The 26913-nt window shown below is 42.9% G+C and overlaps 1 protein-coding gene across 4 annotated transcripts; it reads left to right on the plus strand.

The window, feature by feature from the left end:
* Window positions 1–1319: 1319 nt before the first annotated feature.
* On the plus strand, window positions 1320–21036 carry Smarce1 (SWI/SNF related, matrix associated, actin dependent regulator of chromatin, subfamily e, member 1). 4 transcript variants are annotated; one of them, XM_021626211.2, is made up of 11 exons: window positions 1320–1830; window positions 3632–3683; window positions 3860–3903; window positions 7114–7218; window positions 11401–11481; window positions 12354–12485; window positions 12603–12774; window positions 16969–17141; window positions 17810–17911; window positions 18636–18846; window positions 20761–21036. In XM_021626211.2, exons 2-11 carry the CDS (start codon window positions 3677–3679, stop codon window positions 20967–20969), a joined length of 1236 nt encoding a protein of 411 aa, XP_021481886.1. In that variant the 5' UTR covers window positions 1320–1830; window positions 3632–3676; the 3' UTR covers window positions 20970–21036. The 4 variants fall into 4 exon arrangements, with proteins under 4 accessions (XP_021481886.1, XP_021481887.1, XP_021481888.1 ...); XM_021626212.2 differs by lacking the exon at window positions 7114–7218; XM_021626213.2 differs by lacking the exons at window positions 3860–3903; window positions 7114–7218 and having other exon boundaries at window positions 1326–1830.
* The last annotated feature ends 5877 nt before the right edge of the window (window positions 21037–26913 follow it).

Genomic DNA, 26913 nt, shown 5'->3' on the forward strand with positions numbered 1-26913 from the left:
GCATGCCCAAAACCATTTATCTTCAGAAAACTGCCTAGCTGGGGATGCCATGTTATAGCAGACACACACACACACCTAACCCCTTTTCTTTCTTTCTTTTTTAAATGGTTTTTTGAGACAGAGTTTTTCTGTATATCCTTGGCTGTCCTGGTCTCACTTTGTTGTTCAGGCTGGCCTCGAACTCCAGGCCAATCGCCTGCCACTACCTCCCTGAGTACTGGGATTATAGGCGTGTGCCACCACGCCCGGGTTCCTGCCCTCTCTCTGTAATCCCTCACTAACTAAGGCAAGGAAGTAACAAGGCTGAAAGTGCTGGGCAGAGGCTGAGTAAGAAGACACTGGATCCCTGCTGTAACTTTGTGGATCCTACATTTACCCTCTCTATACTTTTCGTGTTAAATAAATAAATAAATAGTCAGACATGCCCTCATGCTATGCATTCATCTGAAAACAACATTCTGTCTCTCCTTTCAATACACTCTTCCATTTCCTTCACTTCTACTCATGCATATGAAAATATTGGGCAGTAATATATGGACAGTAAAATAATGGACAGTAATATCGCATAGCCCTGGTCCTGAAGACTTCTAAAGAAAACTCATATCCTGGTGTTGTCACAACCAGGATAAGAGCCAACGGGTAAGCCCCTGCATTCAGTTTCTCTATATGCTAAAATTGTCAGATAACCACAGGTCGCCTGTTCATTTTTCCTCCGCCGGGACACACATTGGCTAGGTGTTCTATACTGCATAGGGTCCGCCAAAGTGCCTGTAATCAGAGCTCTGGGATTGTCCAGAAGGGTGCCTCCACGCGCGCTAACTGAACATCTAACCAGGAGTCTAGCCCTCGGACGGCACTGGCAATTACGAAATTGTCCGGTCCAGATGTCTGAACCTTTGTTTTCAAGATTTTCCAAGATTGCAGATGGCCCAGTCCCTACCGAGGGTATCAGACAAGGTACTCCACAGAGCCAAAGAAAGGACTGGCCTGGGAAAAAGTTCCAGGAGGGCACCACAAAGAGACACTTGAGCTGGCCCTCTGAAGACAGGCGAGGCTGGGCTCAACCGGCCCTCCCGGGAAGGGATGTGAATTGTCGCAGGTAGGCGACCTGGAAGGAGGGAGCTGACATCTGACGACCCCAAGGCTCAGACACCCGCCGCCATCACTCAGCCTCCAGAAGCACCCGGAAACCCCACAAAACTCCCGTGTTGCTTTTCGCCGACGCGGCCGAGGCAGGGAGCCCCGCTGGGCGCCAGGAAGGACCTCGACGCGGCGGCGACCCCGGGTCCTCCCCGCCTCCCTTCTCCTCCATCCTGCGGCGGCGGCGGCGCCCCGACGACCGCGAGCTAAGGGAACCAGCGGGGCGCGCGGGAGCCGCGTCCCGCCCTCTCCCGGGAGAGACCCCGGCGGGCCTTCGCCCAGGCGCCGGCCTCACTCGGCGGCGCCCACCCGCCCGGGGGTTGTCCCCGCCGCGCTCCCCGCCCAGGCCCCGGAGCGGGGGCCCGAACCGCGGCCCCGGCCTTCTCCGCCCTCCTTCGCCGTGACGAATCGGCGCCCGACTGGGACGGGATCCAGAGTGAGAGACTTCGGAGGAAACCGTGGAGCCCGGGGAGGGAGGAAAAAAAAAAAACAAAATTTCCTTTGGCCGCACCAAGCCTCGCCGCGTCCCCGCCGGAAGGGCCGTTCGCGTGAGGGCAGCCGGCCGCGGCCCGCGGAGAAACCCCGGGCCGTGTGGAAAGTGCGAGCGCGGAAGCTCCGGCGCGAGGGGCGGGGCGAGCGCGGGACAAAGGGAAGCGAAGCCGGAGCTGCGGGCGCCTGCTCGGCCCGCGGGTGAGTGTCTCCGAGTGGGCCCGACCGGCTCGGGGAGGGTGGCGAGCTGCGGGGTTTCGGCTCGGCGGGACCCCGAGTTCCCGCGGGGTGCTGGGGTTCGGGCTCGGCTGCGAGGCGGGAGCCGGGGCCCGGGGCGGCCTCCGTGAGGCCTAGCGGCGGCGGGGTCTCAAGGGAGCCCCATCCGGGACAGCTCCTCCTCGGAGGTGCCCCTGGTCCCTGTACGCCCCGACTCCCGAAGCTGGCCGAGCACCGGTGCCTAAACCCCCCGCAGGGGAGTTGCCGGGAATGCTCAGCCTCCGCCAAAAAAAAGAAAGACCAAAAAAAAAAAAACAACACTCAGAGGACCTCGGGGAGCCCTCCGGGCAAGGCCTGCGGGGAGGTCCTCACCCCCCGGGAAGGTGGCTTCCCCTTCTGGTCCAGGCAGCGGCCCGGATCGGACTCCCCGGGGTGGCCTGGCGTGAGGCGTGAACTCTGAGACGGTGTGGGTTGGGTTTAAACCCACCTCTGGCGGTTCTGGGCCTATGGCTTTAGACGCTTACCTTAATTGCCCTGCGACTGTTTCTTCGTTTGTAAAATGGGGACCAGCCGTACGTGTCTGGTGAGGGGTCGTTGTGCCTAGTGCGAGCGAGACTGTATAGAAGCCTGACCCGTAAGGTAAACTGAGTTCCATGCCAGGCACTGTGGTTAGACCCACTGTTATTACACTCTTAGCACAGGGGAGCAGTCACTTGTAAGTATTGGCAGTGAGGTGTAAGGGACCAGGGATGTTGTTAGGGTTTGTGTCGGGGGGGCCCCCCACGGCAAGGCCTACTGGGTGTTGAGGGAAGGAAAATGTGTGTTTTACATAATGTTGGATGAAAGTACTCCAAGAGTCATAATTTATTCGTATTCGCCTTCTTTCTAAAATTAAATTTTCACCCCCCTATACATACCGAACGTGGTGTGTGTTGAGTAAGGAGCGAGCTCACGTCTGTCCATGCTGTGAGCTGGTAATACTAGGACCAAATTTATGAAGAATTGAGTTAACGTTTGAGCAATACAGTAATAAATTAGACCTCTCCTGCAAGACAAAATCTAGCCATATTGGCATGTTGTGTGAGGAAAAAAATGCCATTGATCTTTGTAAACCATATAGGAATACAGAGACGGTGCAGTTAATTCTGCCCGGATAATTTATCAAGAAAGCACGTGAGATAATTTCTGAAATGGGCTGTAAAGGACCAATAAGAGTCATCAAAGTAGACTCTGAAATCTGGTCCAGCACTTATGAAACTATTTACCAATAAAAGAGATTGTAAAGTTTGTTATCAAACCGAGTTATCTTCCAAGCTGCCTCCAGGAACAAGTCATTGCTCTGTTTCAGTAAAAGATGTCTCCTAAGTAAGGCAGAGCTTCTGATCAGGGGTTGTCAGTATCTGGTAGGCCTTGTTGGGGTCACCCTGATAATACATCACATTCTATTGTCATTATTTTTTTTTATCAGTCTAAGTAAACGTTTGCATGGCATCAGCAAAATGTTTTCCATACAAGACGAGGCTCAGTATCATAAGCAAAAACCTAAAAATCCATCTCTAATACAACTCTAAATTTCCCAGTAATTTATTTTCATCATTTAATTCTGATCAATCAAATGACAAGAACTAGTTTAAAAAAATGCAAAAGGCTTGATTATTAGCAATTAACAGTGAAGTAATTTTGCTCAGAAATACCAAACTACCCTATTCTTTAGGAAAACATTCTCTTATGCTTGCTGAGTTTTGATTCTCTTTTTTTTTCTTTTTTTTCTTTTTTTTTATTTTAGTGTCTCAGATTCATTCTTAAGGAACTGAGAACTTAATCTTCCAAAATGTCAAGTAAGTTTCAATTTTTATATTTATCAATCTGTGTTAATACGAGACTAATGCCCTAGCAAATGGGAATTCCAAAATACTCTCATTTTTTTTTCTTCAAAACAGGACCATTGGTAGTTTTGTTGCATAGTATTATATCTCAGTTGTTTACAAGAAGTTATTTATTTTCTTTCAAACAGAAAGACCATCTTATGCCCCACCTCCCACCCCAGCTCCTGCAACAGTAAGTTTTAATTTTCTTGTTAATGTAATAGCCAAGTCTGGCCTTGATACAAAAACCCAGATGTCTTCCAGTGACAGTCACTCAGTCATCACAGCCACAGGACAGAAAATTCAGCTAAAATTCAGCACTTCCTACTAAATAGAATAATTCTTCTCATCCTGCCTCGAACCAAACCCAACACTTAAAAATACATGCTGTGAGCTTTCAACCTCCTGTGCTCTGTTTTTTTCCTAATGGGAAATAAGTGAAACACTTCTTTCTTGTTAGTTTTCCCTGTTAAAGAGTCTTTAGGTTGATACTGAGTTAATGCTCATTCTGGCATTATGTATTTTTTTGTTGTTGTTGCTTTTAAACCTAACCTTCAGCTGGTTCCCTTTTTCTCTCCCTGTAAGGGCTAGGGATTTACACACTCAGTGGGAGAGCTCCTGCCTAGCATGTGCAAGGTCCTAGGAACCACAACAACACAATTTTTTTAATTAAACTTTCTTGTCTGTATATAAAATTTTCACATTAAATAAAGTTTCTAGTTCTGAGGATAACTATACTTATCATAAATCTTATTTTCAAGCTGCTCAAGTAAGGGTCTCATTACCCGTGGGTCAGATCTTGCTACCAAATTTTGTTCTTCTCCATAAATTATAATGGTTTGCCAACTGATCTGTTTCAGAGTATCTAATGGTTGTGAACTGTTTTCACCCAGCAAGCTCTAGCCCAGGTTGATCAGCATGTAAAATAATTATCCAATCCACAGTTCAGATTTAACAGCAACTGTAGAAGCCCTTGTTGAAATGCTGAAATGGCTTTCTTACTGTTTTAAAAACAGCAACAACAGCCAAAAAAAAAAAAAAAAAAAAAAAACCAAAAAAAAAAAAACAACATAACCATATCCTACAAAATCAGAATCAAATCAGGAATATTTTTATTTATTTTGTTTTGTTTTGTTTTGAGACAGGGTCTCTATGTAGCCCAGGCTGGCTTCAAAATGGTGCTCCTTCTGCCTCGGCCTTCCAAATGCTGGGATTATCAGCATGCCCAGCCCAAAATTAATTCTTTAATATCTGCTAGCTCTTCCTTCCATACCCTCTACCAACTAATTTCAGGCTAGTCTACGTTATTACTAATGAGTTCCTGTGTCATTTTGTTTTCTCCAGTAGGTGACTAGTCTGCTATACTAGCCTGTAGGTGAATGCTGTAGCTACATTTATCAACAGTTTGATTTTCCTTAGATATTCTTTTTGGAAAGCGTGTCCTACATCCTTAAACTCACTTCGTGGAACACAGTCTGTGAAGTTGCCTCCCGCAGACTGTAAAGTCTTGTGCTCCGTTATTTTTCTGTCTTAGAGAACATTTCTTTACCACCATCTCCATCGCATTATGCTCATGGTTGTGTGCAGGTTGAGTTGAGCAATTAAGAGTCTCACCTCAAAGATGTAACGAGGCCCCTCAACTTCAGAAATGGTATAATTACAATATGCTAGCTTGATTTTTTTTTTAATTCCCCTATTTGCTTACATTATTACTTCATAGGGAACCTATGACTCATTATTTTTGCAGTGTTTGGAGGTATCACTGTTATAAATACTACCTCCAGGAGTGTATAGTAAGCAAACTTGCTATTTTTTTAAATAAAGATATTTTTAAAACCAAGATCCTCTTCTGAGTTTTCATGCAAAGAAAGGGATTTTCTTTTTAGTCCTCATCATAATTTCACATTTACACACAGAATCCAGAAACTAGGGATTATAACATCCAGCAGATGCTCAATGAGCTAGTCTCTCTCTTTCTCTTTAATTCCATTGCTTTTACCGCATCACCACCACCCACCCTCCCACTGCCACCACTCCAGTGAGCACTCCACGTGGAACAGGCCCTTCTTTTGGGCCTTTACTGTCTCATCTGTGTTTTGCTACTTAAATATGCTTAATTTGCGCCTTTTCTAACTCTATGGGCTATAAATTGGTCACTTTGTTTTCCTCTAAAAAGTATCCCATGTGCTGCCTGCTTGAATGTACTAAGGGTATATACAGGGCATGTGTTATGAACTGGCATTTATTTGGTGATAGTAAAGTTTAGTGGGGGTGTGTCAGGTATATAAACTTTTTGTATAATTCAGGAGCGCTATGTTAATTGCATGTAAAATGGCACTGCTATCACCTGTTATGATTGAATTTCACTAAGTTATCTACACTATTGGTCTCTACTACATTCTTTTTATGCTTTATGCCTTTATTTTATGAACATTGGATGTCATTGTATTAACCACAAGGCCACAATTATATAAGAACCCATTTGTGATTATATCAACACATAATTCACAAAAATCAAGAATTTTGTTGCTGCAGTGAGCAATTGTATTTGGAAAGGCTGAGAGACTTCAGGAAATCAGATGAAAAAGAAAGTTCAAGTCTGTCAAAGAAAATGTAGCTCCCATTAAAATTAAATGCATAAACTGTTCATGATTACCTATGGAAGATGGATCAAAGAAGAGATGGAAGAAAAAGCCTATGAAAGAATGACTGAGTTAAAGATCAGATAGTACCCCAGTATGAGATCTATGCATTTCTTACAAGTCCTTGTTTTGAAATCATGCATGTGGCATCCATTGAATCCAGCACATGTTCTTTCCTGTTAACAGTTCCTGGCTTCCTGATTTGAGTCTATTCTCATTTGTCACATATAAAATTATTTAAAGTTGTCTTTGAAAAGCAGATCCATTTCTTGTTTTTGTTCTTAGTAAATGAGTGCATTGGTGGCATCCACATAAATGTCAAATAAATCATGTTTCGTTTGCATGTAGTGTTTTCAGACTTAAAGATTATCACACTTGAAGCTTTCCTATCTCTGACATCCCAGATTGCTAAATTGTTAGCTCATACTGTTGACCATGAAATAGTTGTAGATGTTTGCAGTGTGGTGCTTTCCTCAGAACAAAACATGCTCAGTCTCACAAGCATCCCTCACCCCTCCCAAGGGAAAGAGAAGAAACATGCACACACACATGCACATGCATACTTGCAGGCTGGTTTTCTCAGTGGGGGGGGGAGACTTAATTTCCTCAACAAGAACAACAAAAAGAACAATACAACACATCATTGCTTGTTTAAATTCAGGTTGCTTTTGCATGCCATATGCAGATCATTTTTCATTTCTGTGTTTTCCTCGTTTGAGCTCATTTCTCATTCGTGTTTTTGTCTCATTTGTTTCCATCAGCAAATGCCCAGCACACCAGGGTTTGTGGGATACAATCCATACAGTCATCTCGCCTACAACAACTACAGGCTGGGAGGGAACCCGGGCACCAACAGCCGGGTCACGGTAGGAGAATCAACTATTACAGCCTCCGGCAAACAACTGGAATTGACCAGAAATGCCTCCAGAGTTAGGTTCTTTTGAATCAGAAGCACAGCCATTTAAAAATTTTAACCTGACTTTTCAGCTATTTTGTACAGTCTTACACTGAAAAAAAAAAAAAAAAAAGTGCAGTCTGGATATATACCTGGAAGAAAAGAAATCCGTTCTGTTTAGTGATCAGAAGGGATAAAACCTTGGACACTTAATGCTCATACCATATGTGTAAACAAATCTAGAATTCTTTTGGTTAAAATATTTTATGACCTGAAGGGTGTCTTTCATTGTTTAAGGTAATTGGCATTATTCTCTAGGATTTAGTTTCTTAAGACACACTAGGACTCTGGAGCCTGGCTCTGTCTGCACTGGAACGCCTTTGGCAGACCTGCCTGTCCACACTTCGACACCTAGTTATTTGTCTTTTGGATTTAGTTATTGACATATCTGAGACTCATTTCTTTCCAGTTTAATACAGAAAAAGATTTGACTGTCACCTCAAGGAATTTCAGAATAAAATTTGAATGCCATTAATTCTAGGTGTCAGGTTAAGTACAACTAGAGGTCCCATTCCAATCCAGTAGACGGATGACTCTTAAAACTTGGGATGCTTCATTTCAGTGACTTAACTAAGATATTCAAAATTGGATGATCTACTTCAAGTTTTTATTTTGTAAATTATTGTAAACTCCAAGGAAATAAGGTAATAAATCCAAAAGTCAAATACCTCCCTTAGAATATGGTGTTGGTGAGAATATGTATGTAACAGAATGGCTGTAAACTTTTCAGTATTTGGTTTTCATTTGCTGTGTTCATTTAAAAGAAAATGTAACTTAAAAAAACAAAACCCTCTCACCCTGTAGTAAAGTTATAGCTAAAAACTCGTCACTATCAAACTGTGTGTCTATCTTGGTAAGCATATTGCTTAGCTTGATAGGTTTTGTTTGTCTAAATTTTTCATCATTTCTGCATAATTTGTGCTTCATAAGCATATCAAGTTCTGTGTGCCATAAGTATTTCACAGTATCTGAAGAGGACTCTGACAGAATATGTTTATGTGTGCATTGTGCGATGCACATAGTTTCCTCTGGCCTAAATGTGTCGTGTCCCAAGTGTAATGAGTGGCAAGACTATCAGGTGATAGAGAACATTATGGTTCGCACAGAAAGCAGAATTCATTTCAGGTCATTTGTGTTAATGCAGAAATGTATTTATGGGTAGTGCATAAGAATGGTGGTTCTGAATAGCTCCACACAGTGAGCTCTGGTGGCCAGGCTGGTGGAACAGGAGTAGTCACTGTGATCCCAGAGTGATTTGGTTTGGGGTTTGTATAAACAGCCAGTTCTTCATTTGTTCATGGCAGGGAGGCTTCTCAGGTAATACAAAGTAAAGTCACTCGGTGAAGACCCTGCTAGAAACAGGAGAGTGCACCTTGCCTGGGCCTACGTTGCTGATCTGTTTTCAACCCTTTCCCTCCTGGGGAACAGAAGAACTCAGAATTAGGAGTGAGCGCTAGCTGTCAGTGTAGGGAAGAGGTCAGGAGTGAAAAGTCTGGTGTTTTGTTCTTTGTAGTCGTTCCCTTGTATTGTTCTTTTGTCCTATTCCGACCAGACTGATTTGTGATCAGAGTGCCAGAAGCCCCAGGGCTTCCATTCTCTTCTATCCCTCCCTGACTTGCTGTTTTGGGACTCGGTTGCTTATAAAAAGTGTTTGTAGAGAATGACCCCAGGTGCACTACTCTGTGGGGAGGGCCCCTCATGAGTAAATTGTCGTCCATAAATAGCCGTACTGATGTGGCAGTCATTCTGCCACACAAAGCAAGAGCTTTGTTCCATGTGGGTAGTCTTCAGATAACACACTTAGGTGCCAGATGGAGCTTGGAAGACTCAAGACAGCTGTGAGTGCAGCCCATGCCTGATGGCTTTGTCAGATGATAGTTCACATTCTCTAAAACATGGGTTCCTAAACAGATTAGACAAAGTGTTAAAAGCAGCCTACTTCTTGCTAGTGGAAATCCTCTCTCCAAAAGAAAATCCTTAAATAAGACCTTACAAGAGAAACAGCTAAGAATTGAGAAAGAAACCTTTTGTGCTAGCCAAGATGAATTGGTCACAAAGTCATGGACTTTACCCACAGATCTAACTCTTAGGTAAGAACACTTTTAACAAACATAGTATTTGCTTCTCCGCCTCCAATTCATTGCAAATGGAAAGACAGAAATTGAAAGGATGGACAATTGGAGCTACAGGTAGGTTTCCTGATAACAACACGGAAAGATCCCATCGACACAGCAAAGTGGAATACTCCAGAACGATGTCAGTCTTTCATACTCAGGAGCACACAAAGGAATAAATAAAGTGTGCTTAATGCAGAGTAGAGAAGTGTTTGGAACGTTTAGAAAGATGGTGATGTATGATGATAAAATTTCTTAGGATCCCCAAACCAACTAGAATTTAACTGTATTATTCTTAGGAAATGGGGGAGCATTGTTTTGTGTTGTTGTTTTGGTTTTTTGTTTGTTTGTTTTGGTAAGCTGACAGTGTAATAATATGAAATCAGTAATATTTGGTACTTTGAGAAAGGGGATGAATTAACAAATCTGTTAATGTTCTAAAGTGTAATGCTTTGGAAAATAAGAGCAAATATTACTAAACTTTGGGGGGGCTGTTTGTTTGTTTGTTTTTGTTTTTGTAACCAACTTTGTGTTCCAAAAGTTTGTATAGGGTCTGGGTTGAAAATGTTTTCTAATCACTTCCTGTGTTGAGAAGCAGGCTTTCTAACATAACAGTTAGCCATAACTCTGACTTCTTCTTAGGACTCCTGCAAGCCGAGGTGCCTGCTTCCCTGAGTGGCTACTCTCACACTGACAGTTCCGGCCCCCATGTCTCATTTCATTCCATGGCCCAGTGCTGTCTAAGACCAAATCTGTCTGTGGGTCATAGCAGCAAGGATTTGCCTAAAGCAAGCTGTCCTCTTGCCCATTCTGGCAAAGAGGGTCAGGATCAGGGTCCCCAGTGATGTCAGAGACAAGTGATACTTTTTATTTTGGCTCCTTCATCAGAGCAGTGATGATATAAAGAGGAGACAGATATAAAGAACCAGGTGCCCTTGGAACAGCAGCTCTGTATGGGGCATCTGCCTGCGGTCGCCTGTGTCTCCTCACAGAGACAGGACCAGTACCTAACACTCTCATTTCTCCCCTTTTACTTTTTCCTCTCACCAGCTTCCTCAATACCTTTTTGAAAAATTATAGTCCTTCTTGTATTATTCTTTTTCTGTGTGTCTTGCCATTTCCTTGTCCTGGTTTCTTTTCCACAAAAGCAATGTTAAGGAATGGGCCTCAAATGTAACATACACAAGACCCAGAATCCGCTGGTGCTCAGTTCCCAAGATGCTTCTTTATGTCTCTGGTGATCTGACTAAGACAAAAGTATGACTTCTATTTGCATACCTTGATCCCCTGTAAGAAAGCCACTGCCCCAGAACTACAAAGATGTAAAACAGAAAACTACAAGATAATGTGAAACCTTAAGAAAAATAAGTCTATTTCTAAGTGAAATTATTTATTTACTTACTTAGCTAGCTAGCTAGCTAGAATTCTAATTACTTCCTGTTTCCTATTGGTGATATTTTTTTAACCTGGGAAGTAGTCTCAGTGTTGTTTGTATGGAGGTACATTTCTTTAACGATAACAAGATCCCCTATAGACAGTGTGTGTATGGTAAGTGCTCAGTGTTCAGAGTGAATACATAATCTAGTGTTGACTGTATGCATAATGGTAACTGAGCAAAATAAAAGGATACCAGGTAATGTCCTAAATGTGAGGCATTTACTCTTTTTTCTATTTTCATATTGGCATTTTTTTTTTCAGTGTATGGATTTTTGTATAATATTTTATTCTTGCAGCCAGGTTGTCAAAACAGTGGCAATAAACTGCTAAGTAAAACATTAAATATTATGTGTTTAAAGTCATTTTCTTTTGATATAAACATTTCTGAATTTGCAGTGATATCTATTTTCTTTGGAGAAAATATAAGAATCTTGTATCCATGGACGAGTAGAAGAAAGGCGCATTAGAATTTTTAAGGGACTTTCTTTTCAGGTGGTCATGACCTTGCAATTGAATAATTAATGTATTTTACTCTTTTACAGGCATCCTCTGGCATTACGATTCCAAAGCCTCCAAAGCCACCAGATAAGCCGCTGATGCCCTACATGAGGTACAGCAGAAAGGTGGGTGCCGGGGAGCTCCACTTACTGGCCTCACATGTGATTTTAGGCTGGCTTGGCATCTTCCTTATACATATTTGAGGGTGAGACTGAAAAACTTGTACTTTGGGCTGAAGAGATATCTCAGGTTAAGAGCACTGGCTGCTCTTCCAAAGGTCCTGAGTTCAATTCTCAGCAACCACATGGTGGTTCACAACCATCTGTAATGACGTCTGGTGCCTTCTTCTGACATTCAGGCACCAGAAGGCAGAAGGCACATGCAGGCAGAACATTGTATACATAATAATAATAAATAAATCTTTAAAAAATAACTTGTAATTTTTTAAGTTCTGATTTCAGAATTCCAGAACTCAGATGCAAAAGAAACATGGTTAAATAAACTGCTAAAATCTTTTTAAACAGATTAGCCTATAGCCATAAAAGTGATACCTTTTAAATATTGAAAGACATGAGACAAATATTAAGTACTAAGGAGAATGTAATAAGTATAATAAAAATATTATTTTGATGATAATTAGTACATGCGTTTGATAGTATGATATCATTGTATTATACAAATGTATTTCTAAAATAACTTGAACAATTAGAAACAGTCTTAACTGTCCAGTTAATTCACTGTGTTTACAGTGATCAATGATGTTCTTAGCTTAATCAGTTTGAAGTATTTATGACTGAAATGACATGGTGTATGAGATCCAGAGGGTAAAGATGAAATGAGCCAGCTGTTGGCAGTTTTGAAGCAGGCTGATTGGTGTATGCAAGTTTGATGCGGTCTTCTCTACTTTTGTTTGTGTTTAAAAGTTTCCATATTAGAGTATTTTAAAATGACTGTACTTAGTCATTAATATTGAATTTTCAACTGTTGACTTCTTAAGGTCTGGGACCAAGTAAAGGCTTCCAACCCTGACCTAAAGTTGTGGGAGATTGGCAAGATTATTGGTGGCATGTGGCGAGACCTCACTGATGAAGAAAAACAAGAATATTTAAACGAATACGAAGCAGAAAAGGTAAGAGGACTGCCTTGCTTGTTCACCTCCCACCCCCTGATGTTCAGATGGATGGTGCAGGCACATGGTAGCCTGTAGAATTCATGTTGTAAAACCCAACACCCCTTTGAATTTCAGATAGAGTACAATGAATCTATGAAGGCCTATCATAATTCCCCTGCATACCTTGCATATATTAATGCAAAAAGTCGTGCAGAAGCAGCATTAGAGGAAGAAAGTCGACAGAGGCAGTCTCGCATGGAGAAAGGAGAGCCTTACATGAGCATTCAGCCTGCTGAGGATCCAGATGGTAAGAGGAAAGTGGGCCTTTGTGTATGCATTCTCTCTGAATTAACACAGAAGGTAAATCCTAATTCGAGGCTTTTATTCTTTTAAGTGGGAAAGCATAATTTTAAGTCTTCTCAACGATAAGATTTTTTGTGTGGCTTTCCCATGGGAAAAAATACCCTTTACAGTGTGGAAATAAAGCTGTGGTTACTACTTTTCCAAGTCTTTGTACTCGGAATGAAAGATTTGTTTGGTTTTCAAGACATGATCTCACTGTGTTGCCCAGATTTACCTTGCACTGATTCTCCAGTCTCAACTTCCAAATTTGGGGGTTACAGATTTTTGCTGACATACCCTAACCTGGCATGATGTATTGTTTCTTTTTTCTTCTCTTTTCTTTTCTTTTATTACCACAATTAGGTTTTTGGTTGTTTCTGTTTTTGTTTTCCTTTTAACTTGGTGTTGGTTGGTATTTGGTTTTGGTTTTGGTTTTTAGACAGACTATCTATATAGTGCTGATGACCAGGAGCTCAGCACGCATCCCAAGCTGGTGGTGAACTTACAGAGATCTGTCTGCCTCGGCCCCATGGGTGGGATTAAAGGTGTGGGCCACCACACCTGCCGCCTTTTACCTTCCAGTTACAGCCAGTCTTTTTTTTTTTTTTTTTTTTTTTTTTAATTATGTGTGTAGCAAGCCTGTAGGTTTGTACATGTGGGTGCAGTGCCTGAGGAGGCCAGAAGAGGGTGTCAGATCCTCTGGCGCTGGAGTTACAGGAGGATGGGTTCTGAGAACTGAACTCTGGTCCTCTAACTGTACATGCTCTTAATTGCCTCATCAATCTTACTGGTTGCCTACATTTTCTGAATTAAAGGCTCTTAGAAGCAAAAATTAATGAGTGTGTGGAAGTCTTATGAAAACTTATAAAATTTTAACATCCAATATGAATTGGAGACTAACACTCATGCAGTCATTCACCATTGCCCTTCACACATCCCCACAGATGGCCGAGCTTCCTAGTTAAGGGTTCCAGGTGCAGATTGCTGTCCTGGACCTCAGACACGCAGAGCACGCTGTGTTTATTTTCTCTGTGCCCGCTACACTGTGGACAAGATTGGAAGCAGTAACTGCCAGCCACAAAAACACTAAGAATGTAATTTAAGATCCCACTTTTGAAAATACCAGAGGAAGTTCTTAAGAACTTCAGAGTGATAACAGTAAAGGAGGAGAAAGTGAATAAATAAATTTAGCTAAGTAGGAGGCAGAATCAGGAATGAGCTTCAAAAGGATCCATTGGAGTTACTAGCAAAAGTTCTCATTCATGCAATAGAATATAATAAAATGTGGACTAGAAACAGAAATTGAGTGTTAAAGGCATATGGATTGATGTAAGAAAATCACGGCTAAAACAATAGCTCAAGTCTACAAATAACTGGAAGAATGAAGATCTATACAGTATAAACAAAGGTTAGCGATGTAGAAGCCATATATAGAAAATGAAAATTTTTCTAAGCAAAATATAGTAGCAGGAACTAAGTGTGAGAAGCTCTTATATTAACATGGAATGTAGTAATTAAGAAGCTATAAGCCGGGCATAGTGGTGCACGCCTGTAATCTCAGCACTCAGGGAGGCAGAGGCAGGTGGATCTCTGAGTTCAAAGCCAGGCTAGTCTGCGAGGTGAGTCCAGGACAGCCAAGGCTACACAGAGAAACCCTGTCTTGAAAAACCAAAAAAAGAAAAAGAATCTGTAGTGATAGAATAATGCCCTCTGGGATAAGTGGTTTTTAACTTTTCCTACTGCTGCAACCCTTTGATACAGTTCCTCGTGTTGTGGCGACCCCAACTGTAAGATTATTTTCTTTGTTCCTTCATAACTCTAACTTTGCTACTGTTCTGAATTGTAATATAAACACCTGATATGCAGGATATCGGGTATGCAACCTCTGTGAAAAGGTCATTTCACCCACACACAGGAGCATACACCACTGGTTGAGAGCCACTACTTTGGTTGAGAGGGAGAAATACACAGAAACCAAGAGATGGGCTCTGCCTCCATAAGGGCGGCATCCAGTGACTTCTTAGAGGGTCCTGTCCTTGATCCACACAAGATAGGGACTCTTCAGAGCCCACCATGTACAGCAGCAGGCCTCTGAAACATAGGCCCTGCACCCCTGGGAGACAGGAAGGATGAGGTGGTTCAGAGGCGCACTTTGTTGTCTTCTAAACTGGAGAAAAACTTGCTCCGTTTAATGAGTTAATGTAAAGAAAAGTGTTAGGCAGATACTAATACAGATCGCTACCAGGTATGTGAAGGCGGTAGAGAAAGAGAAAGGAAGCGCTCTTGTGCTACTAGAAATGAGCGAGTGCTTGTACACACTATTGTCCTAGCACTTGAGAGACCACGGCAGGAAGGCTGCTGCGAGCTCTAAGCCTGCCTGAGCTACAGAGTGAAATTTTGTTTCAAAAAAAAAAATCACACACCTTGGAGCTCAGATGGCCGGGTAGGTAAGAGCTCTTGCTGTGAAAGCACAAGGACTTAAGTTCAAATCTCCAGTGCCCATGCAAAAACCCAAGCGTGGCTAGCACATACCCAAAACTCCAGCATTGGGAAGCTGAAACAAGCAATTCTGGTCACCTGATAGTAGCTAGCTGAGCCAAAATGGTGAGCTTCCATTTTAGTGAGAGGTCTGCCCTCAAGGGATGAGCAAAAAGAGACAGAGGAAGATGCTCGTCGTCGTCCTCTGGTCTCCACGTGTATATGTACTTGTGTGCATACCTGCAGACCATATGCATGCATCTCACACACCAAAAATAACACAACCTCCACCATAAAACAAAACATGTAAGCCACATGTATGCTATATGTACCTAAGTTTGGGTGTCACCTTTACACATTAATAAAGCTATGTACATGCATAAACTGAAAAATTTTTAAATAAATTTAGGTCGGCCAGTAGAGTTACACGCCTTTAATAACAGCTCTTGGGAGGCAGAGGCAGGCGGATCTCTATGAGTCTGAGGCCAGCCTGGTCTACAGAGCAAGTTCCAAGACAGTCAAGGCAGAGAAACCCTGTCTCTAACAAACAAACAAATTTAGAGTGGAGTGTCTGAGTGTGTCTGTATATGTGATTGTGTGTATTGACATTGAGTATTTTCCTCAAGCTCCGCCTTTTGTGATATGGTTGCGCCTGGTGTATGCACTCCTACTTCCCTGTTGCGGCACGTGTGGAAGTCGGGGCTTGACGTCCAGATGGCATACTAAATTGCTTCTATGCCTTATTTTGAGACAAGAGTCTCTCTCTGAACCTAGAGCTTGCTATTTTAGCTAGAATGCCCATTCAGCCTCCAGAATCTGCCCCACCTCGTTTTTACCTAGATGCTGGCTGGGATCCAAATGTAGATTCTTATGCTTGCCTGGCAAAAGTTAACAAGTGAACCATCGCCCAGCCATGAAATCAAGCTGTTTTTTCCCCCTTTGGTTTTTTTTGTTTGTTTTTTGTTTTTCTAAAAGATTAGTTTGGATCTTTACCAGTTTTTGAGGTGGTAAAACATAAATACTACCTGGAAAACTAAATTTTGCTAAAGAAAATGCTGATAATTTTACAAATGGACGTTTTCATTCATTTTAACAACTGTAATAAAGACATGTCCCAGTGACAGTCCCACATTCACCAAATGCCTTTGATGAGTATCAGGAGAATGGAACGTTCGGCAGAATTTCAAGTACTGCCATCACATGCAGGCTCTCCATGGATCCCAGGGCTAAAGGACATTTGTTGTGTTTTAACCAAATCTCAAACATACGGCGGTTCTCAACCTTCCTAATGCTGCGACGCGTTAATACAATTCCTTATGTTATGGTGACCCCCAACCATAAAATTACTTTTGTGTCTACTTTGTAACTGTAATTTTGCTATGTTCTGAATCATAATGTAAATGTCTGATATGCAACCCTGTGAAAGGGTATTTCCACCACAAAGGGTTCGAGACCCACAGGTTGGGACCACTGCCTTAGTAGCTTTATGGGCACAACACTTGAGTGGGTTGTATCTTCTGTCTCCATGTAGTTCTTCCTGTGGCCTGCCCGGATGGCCCTGATGCTGGGCAAGCCCACCTGCCAGGACACTGCGGGCCACCCTTAGTAGGCAGCTGCGTGTTAACATTGTTCTGCTTCCTACACTAACCACCTAATTTCCAGAACATTCCCTTAATTCCAGATTATGATGATGGCTTTTCAATGAAGCATACAGCTACTGCCCGTTTCCAGAGAAACCACCGCCTCATCAGCGAGATCCTCAGCGAGAGTGTGGTACCTGATGTGCGGTCAGTCGTCACAACAGCTAGAATGCAGGTCCTCAAGCGACAGGTCCAGTCTTTAATGGTTCATCAGGTAAGGCCAGAAAATGCTCATCATACTAGAAGTCTGCACCACCCATCCAAGGGATGTGGCTCTGCCACAGTCATAAGCAGACTGGGAAGTGGTGTTGCCTGTACCTGCTTTGAGACGGGCTGAAGGGAGGGGGCCATTCCTGGAGCTTAGGAAGTTCGTCATTGAAAACCGAAATAGAACATTACAGTGTAAGTATATCTATTAAGAGATGGATGCAAACTGAACAATTTGGGGATACCCCATCAGCCTTTGCTGCAGTACTATAAAATGTTTTTCACAAAGAATTTACTCATTAACATCTTATTAATCAGTCATTCCCCTATGTTACATTTTTAAAATAATAGCTAGATTTTATACTAGATGGCAAAATTAGTGGCCTAGAGAGTGGTTATGAGCATTAGTGGTTCGGTAGTTATGAGCATGTTCTGCCCTTCAAGAGGACCTGGATTCAGTTTCTAGCACCCATGTGAGGTTAATTCCAGCTCCAGGACATCTGACACCCTGTTCCGGCCTTCATGGGCCCCTGCACTGTATACATACCCACACACATGTATACATAATTAAAAATGCTGAGTTATACGCGAAAGTCTGAACTGTTTAAAAATGGCATAGTTCTGTATTTTGCCTCTGCTTTATTACTGTGCATAATCTGCTCTGACACCTTACAGCGGAAACTGGAAGCTGAGCTTCTTCAGATAGAGGAGCGACACCAAGAGAAGAAGAGGAAATTCCTGGAAAGCACAGACTCCTTTAACAATGAACTTAAAAGGGTACATTCTATTCATTTATCCTGTGCCTGTTGCTTTTCCTTAAAGTAATGTTTCTATTGAGTGTTGGTCACTGTGAAACAGTACTGACATCACAGCACAGCTAGTACTATCTTTATAAAATCATTCCAAGTTTCTGGAAGAATTACACTGAATTTTCACTTTCCTGTGGTACGCATATAAGGACAAGGCCTTATATGTATAGAGGGTGATAGAGCCCTCTGATGTTTTGTTTAAAATCTTTGTAGTTGTGAATTTTATTTTCACTTTATTGTAATTTATTCATAGATGCCTTCATTAGATGTTGCATTTTATATCAAAACAAGTAAATCTTCATACCAGGCAGAAGTAGCCTGGTCTATATAGTGAGTTCCAGGACTATGTAGAGAGACCCTATCTCAAGAAAACAAAACAAAACAAAAAAATAAATAAGTAAATCATGTGTTTGGTAGCTGAGGTGTGAGTGGGGAAATCCTAAGGCTCCCCAGTTCTGGGACAGTGCCCAACAGCCCCTGCCCCTTCAGTGGCTGATAGCTCGTAGAGCACCTTTCTTTGTCCTGTATAGTTTCAGGACAAAACACTGCTTTGTTTTTCCCCCATCATGTAAATACCATTATGTACACCAGGAGACAATTTATTTGATTCCAAGGTTATAGGAAGAAAGCATTGCTAATTGTTTTGTTTGTTTGATTTTTGGGTGTTTTTGTTTTTGTTTTTTGATAACTAGTTATGTGGTCTGAAGGTAGAAGTAGACATGGAGAAAATTGCAGCTGAAATTGCACAGGCGGAGGAACAGGCCCGAAAAAGGCAGGAGGAGAGAGAGAAGGAGGCAGCAGAGCAAGCGGAGCGCAGTCAGAGCAACATCGCCCCTGAGGAAGAGCAAGTGGTGAGCAAAGCTGAGGAGAAGAAAGATGAGGAGAACATCCCGATGGAGACAGGTAACCGACCCCTTGACACCAGGAAGTGTGAAGTCAAGACTTCTTGACAACTGGCTTCTGGCTTTCTGGATGCTCTTGAGCAGTCCTCACTCCCTTGAGTCACTCTGTGGTGACTTTCCAGTCTTGCTCTCCATGGTAGACTCACTGCCACTGTTTCTGGCACTGCAGGGCAGCACAGTCTTCCCGTCTGAACTCTTGGTTAGTACCATGTGAGTGGGTATGGTTCTAGAGACAGACGGGGGGGGGAGGGGACACACTCCTCTGTTCCCTATTACTGGGACTGGGACTTTACTAGGTGTTTTATTTCATTTCCTCTATGAGTGCATCTTGTACTAGATTTGGCAAAGGATTGATAGGCAATAATATTTTAACTTTTATGGCTACTATTTACATAAGATATGATCATTGGCCCCAAGATTTGTTGTCTTTGGTGTCCTAGGATGGCATTGGACAAAGTAAAAGCAGTAAGCCATGTCTTACTTCCATCCTACTGTAAGTAAAGTTTCACTGGATAGCCAATATCACCCTAGAACAATGCTTTCTGATGTTAAGATTTTTTTGAAAAGTATTCCTCTAGGTTTAAAAAAAAAAAAAAAGGTAAAATTTACATCTAATACTAAGACCTTGGTTATTCATGGAGTTTTGAGATCACCTTGCCGTGTGGCACTATTGACCTTTGGGTAAACAAGAATAAACCAAAGGTAGTTAGGGGTCACCATCAGAGAGGCTAACAGGAAACAGAAGGGACATGGGCATACTTTGTACTCAGCAGCTGCCTGGACAATGTTTAATGGAACATCAGTATCTCTCGCAGTATTGTTCAGTATTAACTCAGCAGGTTCTCTTCAGGCAGTCTGGTTTTAATCTTCATTGTCTGGGCCTCTTTCTGTCTTTGTGAACCTGTTTTTTACCGTAACTTTGGGGCTAGAGTACATTTTTATAATTACAGCAAATGCTTGCAAATCGAAGTATGGTTCTTTGCTTATCTTGCAACCAGACCATGTGCTCAGTCCTGAGTCTGTTTTGCCCCTAAATGAGGCCTCTCTTACTCTGACAGCATCTGGATATTTTAAGTTCTGTCTTCTAGTTTAAGGAAAAGAAAAAGGAGAGGGAGCTAAAGAAAAAAAAATTGAAATGTCAAAAGCCTTGTGCTTTTAACTTTGCAAAGGAAGTGGACTTTGAGCAGAGCATCTCATCTTTGTGCCTTTATTTTGTCTATTTCAGGCAGGGTCTTGTTGGACTGTATGGCCCAGACTCAGCCAGTCTTAACCTCAACCCCTGGGTAGCCAAAACTTCCAGCGCCACTGACTCTGGCTTACTTTTAATGTTACGTTTAACCCAGTACATCCAAATAGTTAAATGTGTATCAACATTTTTTAAATTATTAACCTTCTTAGGCTAGGGAAAGAGCTTAGCATGTGTCAAAAGCAGGCATGGTGGTACATGCTTATCATCCCACTCTGGGGAGGCAGGGATGGACAGATCCCTAGGGCCCAGCCTAGCCTACTTGGTCTCTTCCAGCTCAGTGAGAGATTCTGTCTCAGAAAGGTGGAGAGTTCTTAAGAACACAACACGTAAGGTCCTTCTCTGACCTACACATGCATGCGCACACACACACACACAACTGTAACTGTCTCACATTCTTTTGTCGTAGCAAATATTTGAAATCTAGTGTGTATTTTATACACTTCTTAATTTCAAAAGCTCAGTTCTCACTACAAGTGTTTGGTTCGTATTTAAATTTTATAAATCTATAGGTAAACATAGATTTTTTATACCCTAACTTGTCCCAAATATGCTTAAAAATTCCTGAGTCATACTGGTCAGTTTCAGGTACTTATCCATGTGACGCCATCAGCATCGTTAGCATAAATGTTTGTTTTGGAACTGACAGTGGCAAATGTATGATTACAGAGGAGACACACCTTGAAGAAACAACAGAGAGCCAACAGAATGGTGAAGAAGGCACGTCTACTCCTGAGGACAAGGAGAGTGGGCAGGAAGGGGTTGACAGCATGGAGGTAGAAGGGACCAGTGATAGTAATACTGGCTCAGAGAGCAACAGTGCGACAGTAGAGGAGCCACCCACAGACCCCATGCCAGAAGACGAGAAGAAGGAATAAATGTTGCCTTGTTTTATGTGTCCTAAAACTTTTTTAAATGAAAAAAAAAAAAGTTTTTTGGTTTTAATGGTGTTATGTGGTCTGTATATTAATCATTTCCTTTTCCATTGATACCACCAAAGTCTTTTCAGCCATTAACATGACAGCTTAAGCAGTCAGCTGTCTTAGGTTTGTGGAAATACCGCTTTCTTTTGGATACTGTTGGTAGCTCTCAACTTCTGAAGCCTCAGAACTGAGATTAATGAGAAGACACCCACCTCTTTTCAAGAATTACCTTTGATGCTGCAGAGTCTGCTCTTATAAAAGCCTTCCTTTGGCTCACTTGGGTGCTCACCAAAGCCAGAGCTTTAAACCTTCCCAGCCCACCCACAGCTTTCCAAGTCCCTGTCTTGTGTACTTGTCCAGAGTGCCCTCTTGAAAACATCATGTGAGTATCTTTTTTTATTTCTACTGTCAGGTATCAGGAGTTCTCGTGCAGGGTAGGATGTAGCCTGAAACCAACAACACATAGATCAGACTGGTGCAGAAATGTGTCCGTGCTAGAGCAGTGCTGGTGTGAAATCTTCATTAAAGTGAGCACAACACGTGTATTATCTACAGTGCTTTTCATTCTAGGCGATATGCCAAGTGTTCTGGGAAATTCATCCTTATTGTAACAAGGGAGAGAAATACTTTTTTACCAGGTTGGTTTTCCAAAGTCATGATAGACAGCAGAGCTTAAGGAATGGAATATTCTTATATTGGACTACAAGCTTCAGTATGATTAGCCCATTCCCAAAGAAAAAGAGGAATTAAGTTTATCCACTTGCTCATATTTTACAGTGATGAAAACCTCAAGGCTCAAGATTCCATACATCAGAGCCTACCTTTTTGATAAGCCCTTAGTAGTCTTAGAGACCAGAAACAAGATAGTTTGTGGAGTGTGCTTCCTAAAATCTAGAATAGATTTTTACTGAATAGTGGTATATATGATGGTATATGTTTCTTAAAGTTCCAAATATAATAAAGACATGAAGACAAAGGTCTCGGTGTTTTTATTACACTATAGAAGATAAAACGTAGACATAATTTGGTCCCTGTGGTACAAGGACATCATGGAATGACCCACAGTCGTCAAGTGACATAAGACCCTTGACTCATGAACGGTCAGTATTAACAGGACTGTGAAGAAATGTGTAATGTCTGAGTAGTGTGCAGGTGTGGCTGAGGAGTACAGCCTGTGCTCATGTGAGGAGACCATGCCGCACTCCTCGGTTACAGCAGCTCACTACAGTTGAGTGCCCAGCACTGTCAGGGTCTGCTGCCACACGGGTTCAGTTTCCTCATGTGTGGGGTCATCTGCTCAGTTTGTGGTTCTACACAGGACTTTCGCACAATTCCTTGTGAGTCGAAGAACTTATTTTGAGACAGGATTTCTCTGTGAAGCCTGGGCCGTCCTGGCAGAGAACTTTATCGGCAGGTCTGTTGGGGGCGTTGGGCATGTAGGGCTGAACAACTCATTCCAGATAAACTGAGTAGCCACAGATAAAATCCTCTGCTAGGTGAGATGGGGCCAAAAAAAAAAAACAAAAAACTGTTGAATAAGAGCAGAAAACTTGTGAGGTCTGGGGAAGGCTGCCCGGACAGGCTGCTGCTGGCACTAGCCAAAAAGTGAGTTGAAATGGGACTAACCTCAATGGGGAGGGATTGAATTGACATTTTCTGTTAGATGAATGCATGTAGACAGCAAGGTTGGCGACAGTTCTTAGTTCTGAGAGGACTGAATATAACAGGTCTGATATGCACCCCACAGGCACTAGACAAGGAACTGGAGTATATTTTAAGTATGAAATAATGCTGGAATATCTTAAGCCTCTCCACCCTTGTGTGTTGTTTAGTGCATCTGTTTCATTTATGAGTATAAAATTCGAGGGTTTAAATCATTAGGTTTTAAGAAAAAACAAAAAGAGGACTCATGATGTGATTTTGTAGAGATTTCAAATTCTGCCTTTCTCTAAATGACTGACCTGCTAGGAGCAGCCAGGTGCAGCATAACAGCGTTTCCATCAGCTAAGGCGTGTGTGTTGGTCTGGTCCCAGCGCACACCCACATGGGCTGGGAAATGCCTATTGTTTAGAATGTGTACTGTGCCTCTTGTATGTTTAGGTACAAATGCTCTCTGTTAGACTATGGTTGCCTGTGTTATTGACTATGGTAACACACTGTATATGAGGCAGGACAAAGGAAGTATCACAGGGCACAGAAAGGAAGCCCTCGCCAGGGAGTCCAGTTGAAGCCTCTGGGAAGAAAAAGCTAGAGCACAATTGACATTTGCCGTGAAGGCCGCGGACACAGAGAGAACACTCCTTTTCAATAGGGCTGTCTTAAGAAGACTGCAGCGAAGCAGGCCTAACCCCTGGATGTATGTGGTCTTGTGGGACCTCGCTCCCTCACCCAGACATTTTCTGGGAATTTCAACACGTTAGCTTTGTTAAGGTAGCGATTTCCCACCTCTTGCCCTCAACAATTTATAATCATGTCTGCCCCTTAGGAACCACCCTGGGAACTCATTTGGGTTTCTTAGCAACCCTCTGAAGATAATAGCTTCAAAACTCGAAATTTTCTATATGACTCTTATAAAGACAATGAAGTGTAACTCTTAAGCCCACACACATGCTCTCAGATTTTTGGTTTGTGTGTGTGTGTTTCCTTTCTAACACCTCTGTCTTTGACTATCACTTTATAAAATTTAAATTAAGATACCTGGAGAGATGGATGGCTCAGTGCTTAAGAGCACTGGCTGTTCTTTTAGAAGACCTGGGTTGATTTCCAGCACACACAACACATTGCAGCTCACAACCTTCTGTAAGTCCAGCTCCAGGGAATCCAATACCCTCTCGGGCCCCCGAGGGCACCAGCTGCCTTTTGCAGGGCGGTGCACACCCGTACATGCAAGTAACACACTCAAGTCTTCCGTAAAAACCTTTAATAGACCCAACTCTCTTTCATACTGCCGAATCCTAAGATTATTTTCTGTGCCCAAATCGATGATCTCAGGAAGAGAAGACAACCCAGGCTTCAAGGCAGCAGTGGGGAGCTATGCCTCTTTATTCATGGACTTTCCAGGCCCCAGCCTAGTACCAAACATAGAAGCCTAGGCACATAGCAGGATGGACCTGTGCACACACACTTTCTGATGTCTGCTTGCCAAAAATCACCCAATTTATCCATGTATGTATATATCGTGTGTATCCCTTTTACTAAGTGATTCGTGGCTATATACAATTCTTTTGTTTTTTTTTTTTGTTGAGACAGGGGTCTTCAGGGTAGCCCCTGTGTAGCCCCTGGCTGTCTGCAAACCAAACTGGCCTTGAACCCAGAGATCCATCTGCGTCTGCCTCACTGATGCTGGGAATAAAGGCAGGCGTGCCCCAGCGCCGGAAGCAGTTACATTCTTCAAAGCAGAGAATTGGAAAGAAGTGCTATCTCATTTCAGCGTGATAATGTAAAGGCCAAGCGGAAAACATTAGATCCAAAGGCTAGCCAAAACAGGAATCTGAGGTCACGGACAGTTTCCAAGCTAACCTGCATGCAGATCTTTGGTTTGATCCACGCCACTCCCGGAGAGGAGACAGTTGGTAGCAACAGTGTGAAGTTCCTGTTGCCTGTGTTTAAATTGAAGCTTTGGTCTTTCATGGGATCAGGCAGTGAAGCAGAGATCATAATTTGTTAAGTCCTCATTTCAGAAATGGTGCTACCCTAGTGAGTCCCGGCCTGGTTCCACCCCCTGTGTGGCTTTTGTCTTGTGTCTTTTTCACCCGGAGCAACCTTGCTGGGACAGCTGCAGCTGATTTCCTAATTATCTGCCCCTCAGAGGGCTTAGCCCTCTCCAAACGGAAAGTAGACTGCAGCAACAAGCTTGACGTCCTTTCAGAAGACTTCATGCTGATTTATAGCTTGGCTTACTGTGACAATGTTTCTCCTATCAGCATGGGAAGGAAAACAAAGTGAAACGAGTATGTTAATAATCATTAAAACTGTTTACGGATGCCTTAGCTGTCATCTTGAACCACATGAAACTGCTTTGTTTGCCTCTGTCTTCGTGTGTCATTGTGTGCATGTGTCTACATGATCACCTGCACACATGTACATGTGGAGGCTGGAGATTGACAACAGATGTCTTCCTCTGTCACTCTACCTTTTTGTTTTGGTTTTTTGAGACGGGTTTCAGAGTCTGGAGCCCACTGATTCAGCTAGTCAGGCTGGCCAGCAAGGCCCTGAGATCTCCACCCTTGAGCATGAAGATTATGGAGCACACACTTTTCACATAGACGTGAGGGATTCGAACTCAGGTCCTCATAATTGTACAACAAGCACTCTGCCAGCTGAGCCACCTCCTCACGTCTGTCTGCAGAACGACAGTTCCATCTGCTTGCTAACAAGTCTGCATTTCACCCTGCAAGGCTAAGTGCTTGCCTGTAGCTCTGAGTGTGAAGCGGCATCTCAGTTTGCCAAGCTGACCTACATTCTCTTGTAGTTTTAGTGTTCAAGGAAACCCAGATTAAAATTTAACTCCCAAGGCACTTGGTATTTGATATCCTGACCTATTTTTAAGATTTATTTTGGGAGCCGGAGAGACAGCTCAGGGTTAAGAGCACTGGCCGCTCTTCCGGAGATCCTGACTTCAATTCCCAGCACCCACGTGGCGGCTCCCAACCATCTAGAATGAGACCTGGGTGCAGTTACCAGCAGAGGCCAGAAGGGGACAGCAGAGCCGCCGACGCTGGAATGGCAGGCAGTCGTGAGCCACCTTAACGTGGGTCCTAGGAACTGAAGTTAGGGCTTCTGCAAGGGCAGCAAAGGCTCTTGAACCACTGAGCCAACCTCCCTAGCCCCCACAGGGTCTGACTTATCATCAGTGATGTTTTGCTTCGTTCTCGCTCTCAGTAATGTTTACTTAGGAATAGAAACGTGAAGTCGGGAGGGGAAATTCCCGAACGCAGTTTGCTCTTTACATAAGACTCAGATGCTATCTGTAGATAATGGCTCTTTTGATGCGTCTTTTGAAAGCCAGAGAGGCTGTGTGACATTCAGGAGAGAACCTCAGATGAAATACCTCCAGTTTCCACCACGCACGCGGTCCACAGGGCCCCCAGGGCACCGTATTGTGGTAAAATAAATAGCTCTGGTCTAGGGCAGCCCATATCTTAAAAGACAGCTTACTACCTCCTAAAACGTAATAATGACAATCCCAAAACTCCTTACAAATGCACCTTGGGTTGAAACAGACCCAACGCACTGTCCTCCCAAGTAAAAGATGAACTATTTCAAGACAAGTGGACAAGTGTCCCCTGAGCTCTTGCACTCGTGGTCCTCTTACCCCTTCCTGCCGTGCAACTGCTTATTTTGCCTCCGAGGTCCAGACCCTTGAAAGCATTTTTCTCTGCTATAGAAAAATCATTCTCAGTGTTTGACACTCCACCGAGGCACCAGATCTCCACCCCTTCGAGGCATCAGCTAAAATGCGGCAGGGTGCTCTGTGATGATCTCCGGGTCCCATACAACACAAAGACTTCAGCCATCTTATAGAACCAAAGTTTATGAGTATACATGGACAGGTTGGATTTTTTTTTTTTTTTTTGTCTTGTCTTGCTTTATTCTGTTTTGTTTTTCCAGACAGGGTTCCACTGTGTCACCCTGACTGCCGTAGGCTCTCTCTGTAGACCGGAGCTCTGCCTGCCTCTGCCTCCTGAGTGCTGGGATAAAAGGCGTGAGCTACCGTGACCCAGCGACAGGGATTTTCTTAAATAGCAAAATGAAGACGGTGCAGACATAATTCACTAAATAATTGCTTCTTTTCTTCCTGTCTTTCTCTCCTTCCTTTCATTCATGAGTGTGCGTGCGTGTGTGTGTGTGTGTGTGTGTGTGTGTGTGTGTGTGTGTGTGTGTGTGTGTGATGAGACAT

The sequence above is a fragment of the Meriones unguiculatus genome, chromosome 7, assembly GCF_030254825.1.
Source record: "Meriones unguiculatus strain TT.TT164.6M chromosome 7, Bangor_MerUng_6.1, whole genome shotgun sequence".
Classification (NCBI taxonomy): domain Eukaryota; kingdom Metazoa; phylum Chordata; class Mammalia; order Rodentia; family Muridae; genus Meriones; species Meriones unguiculatus.

What these genes read in the sequence shown, in the direction of transcription:
- Smarce1 (XM_021626211.2), top strand. An exon ending in CCACCCCAGCTCCTGCAACA is followed by an intron (nt 3,904 to 7,113) that starts GTAAGTTTTAAT and finishes TGTTTCCATCAG; the next exon opens with CAAATGCCCAGCACACCAGG. An exon ending in GAACATCCCGATGGAGACAG is followed by an intron (nt 18,847 to 20,760) that starts GTAACCGACCCC and finishes GTATGATTACAG; the next exon opens with AGGAGACACACCTTGAAGAA.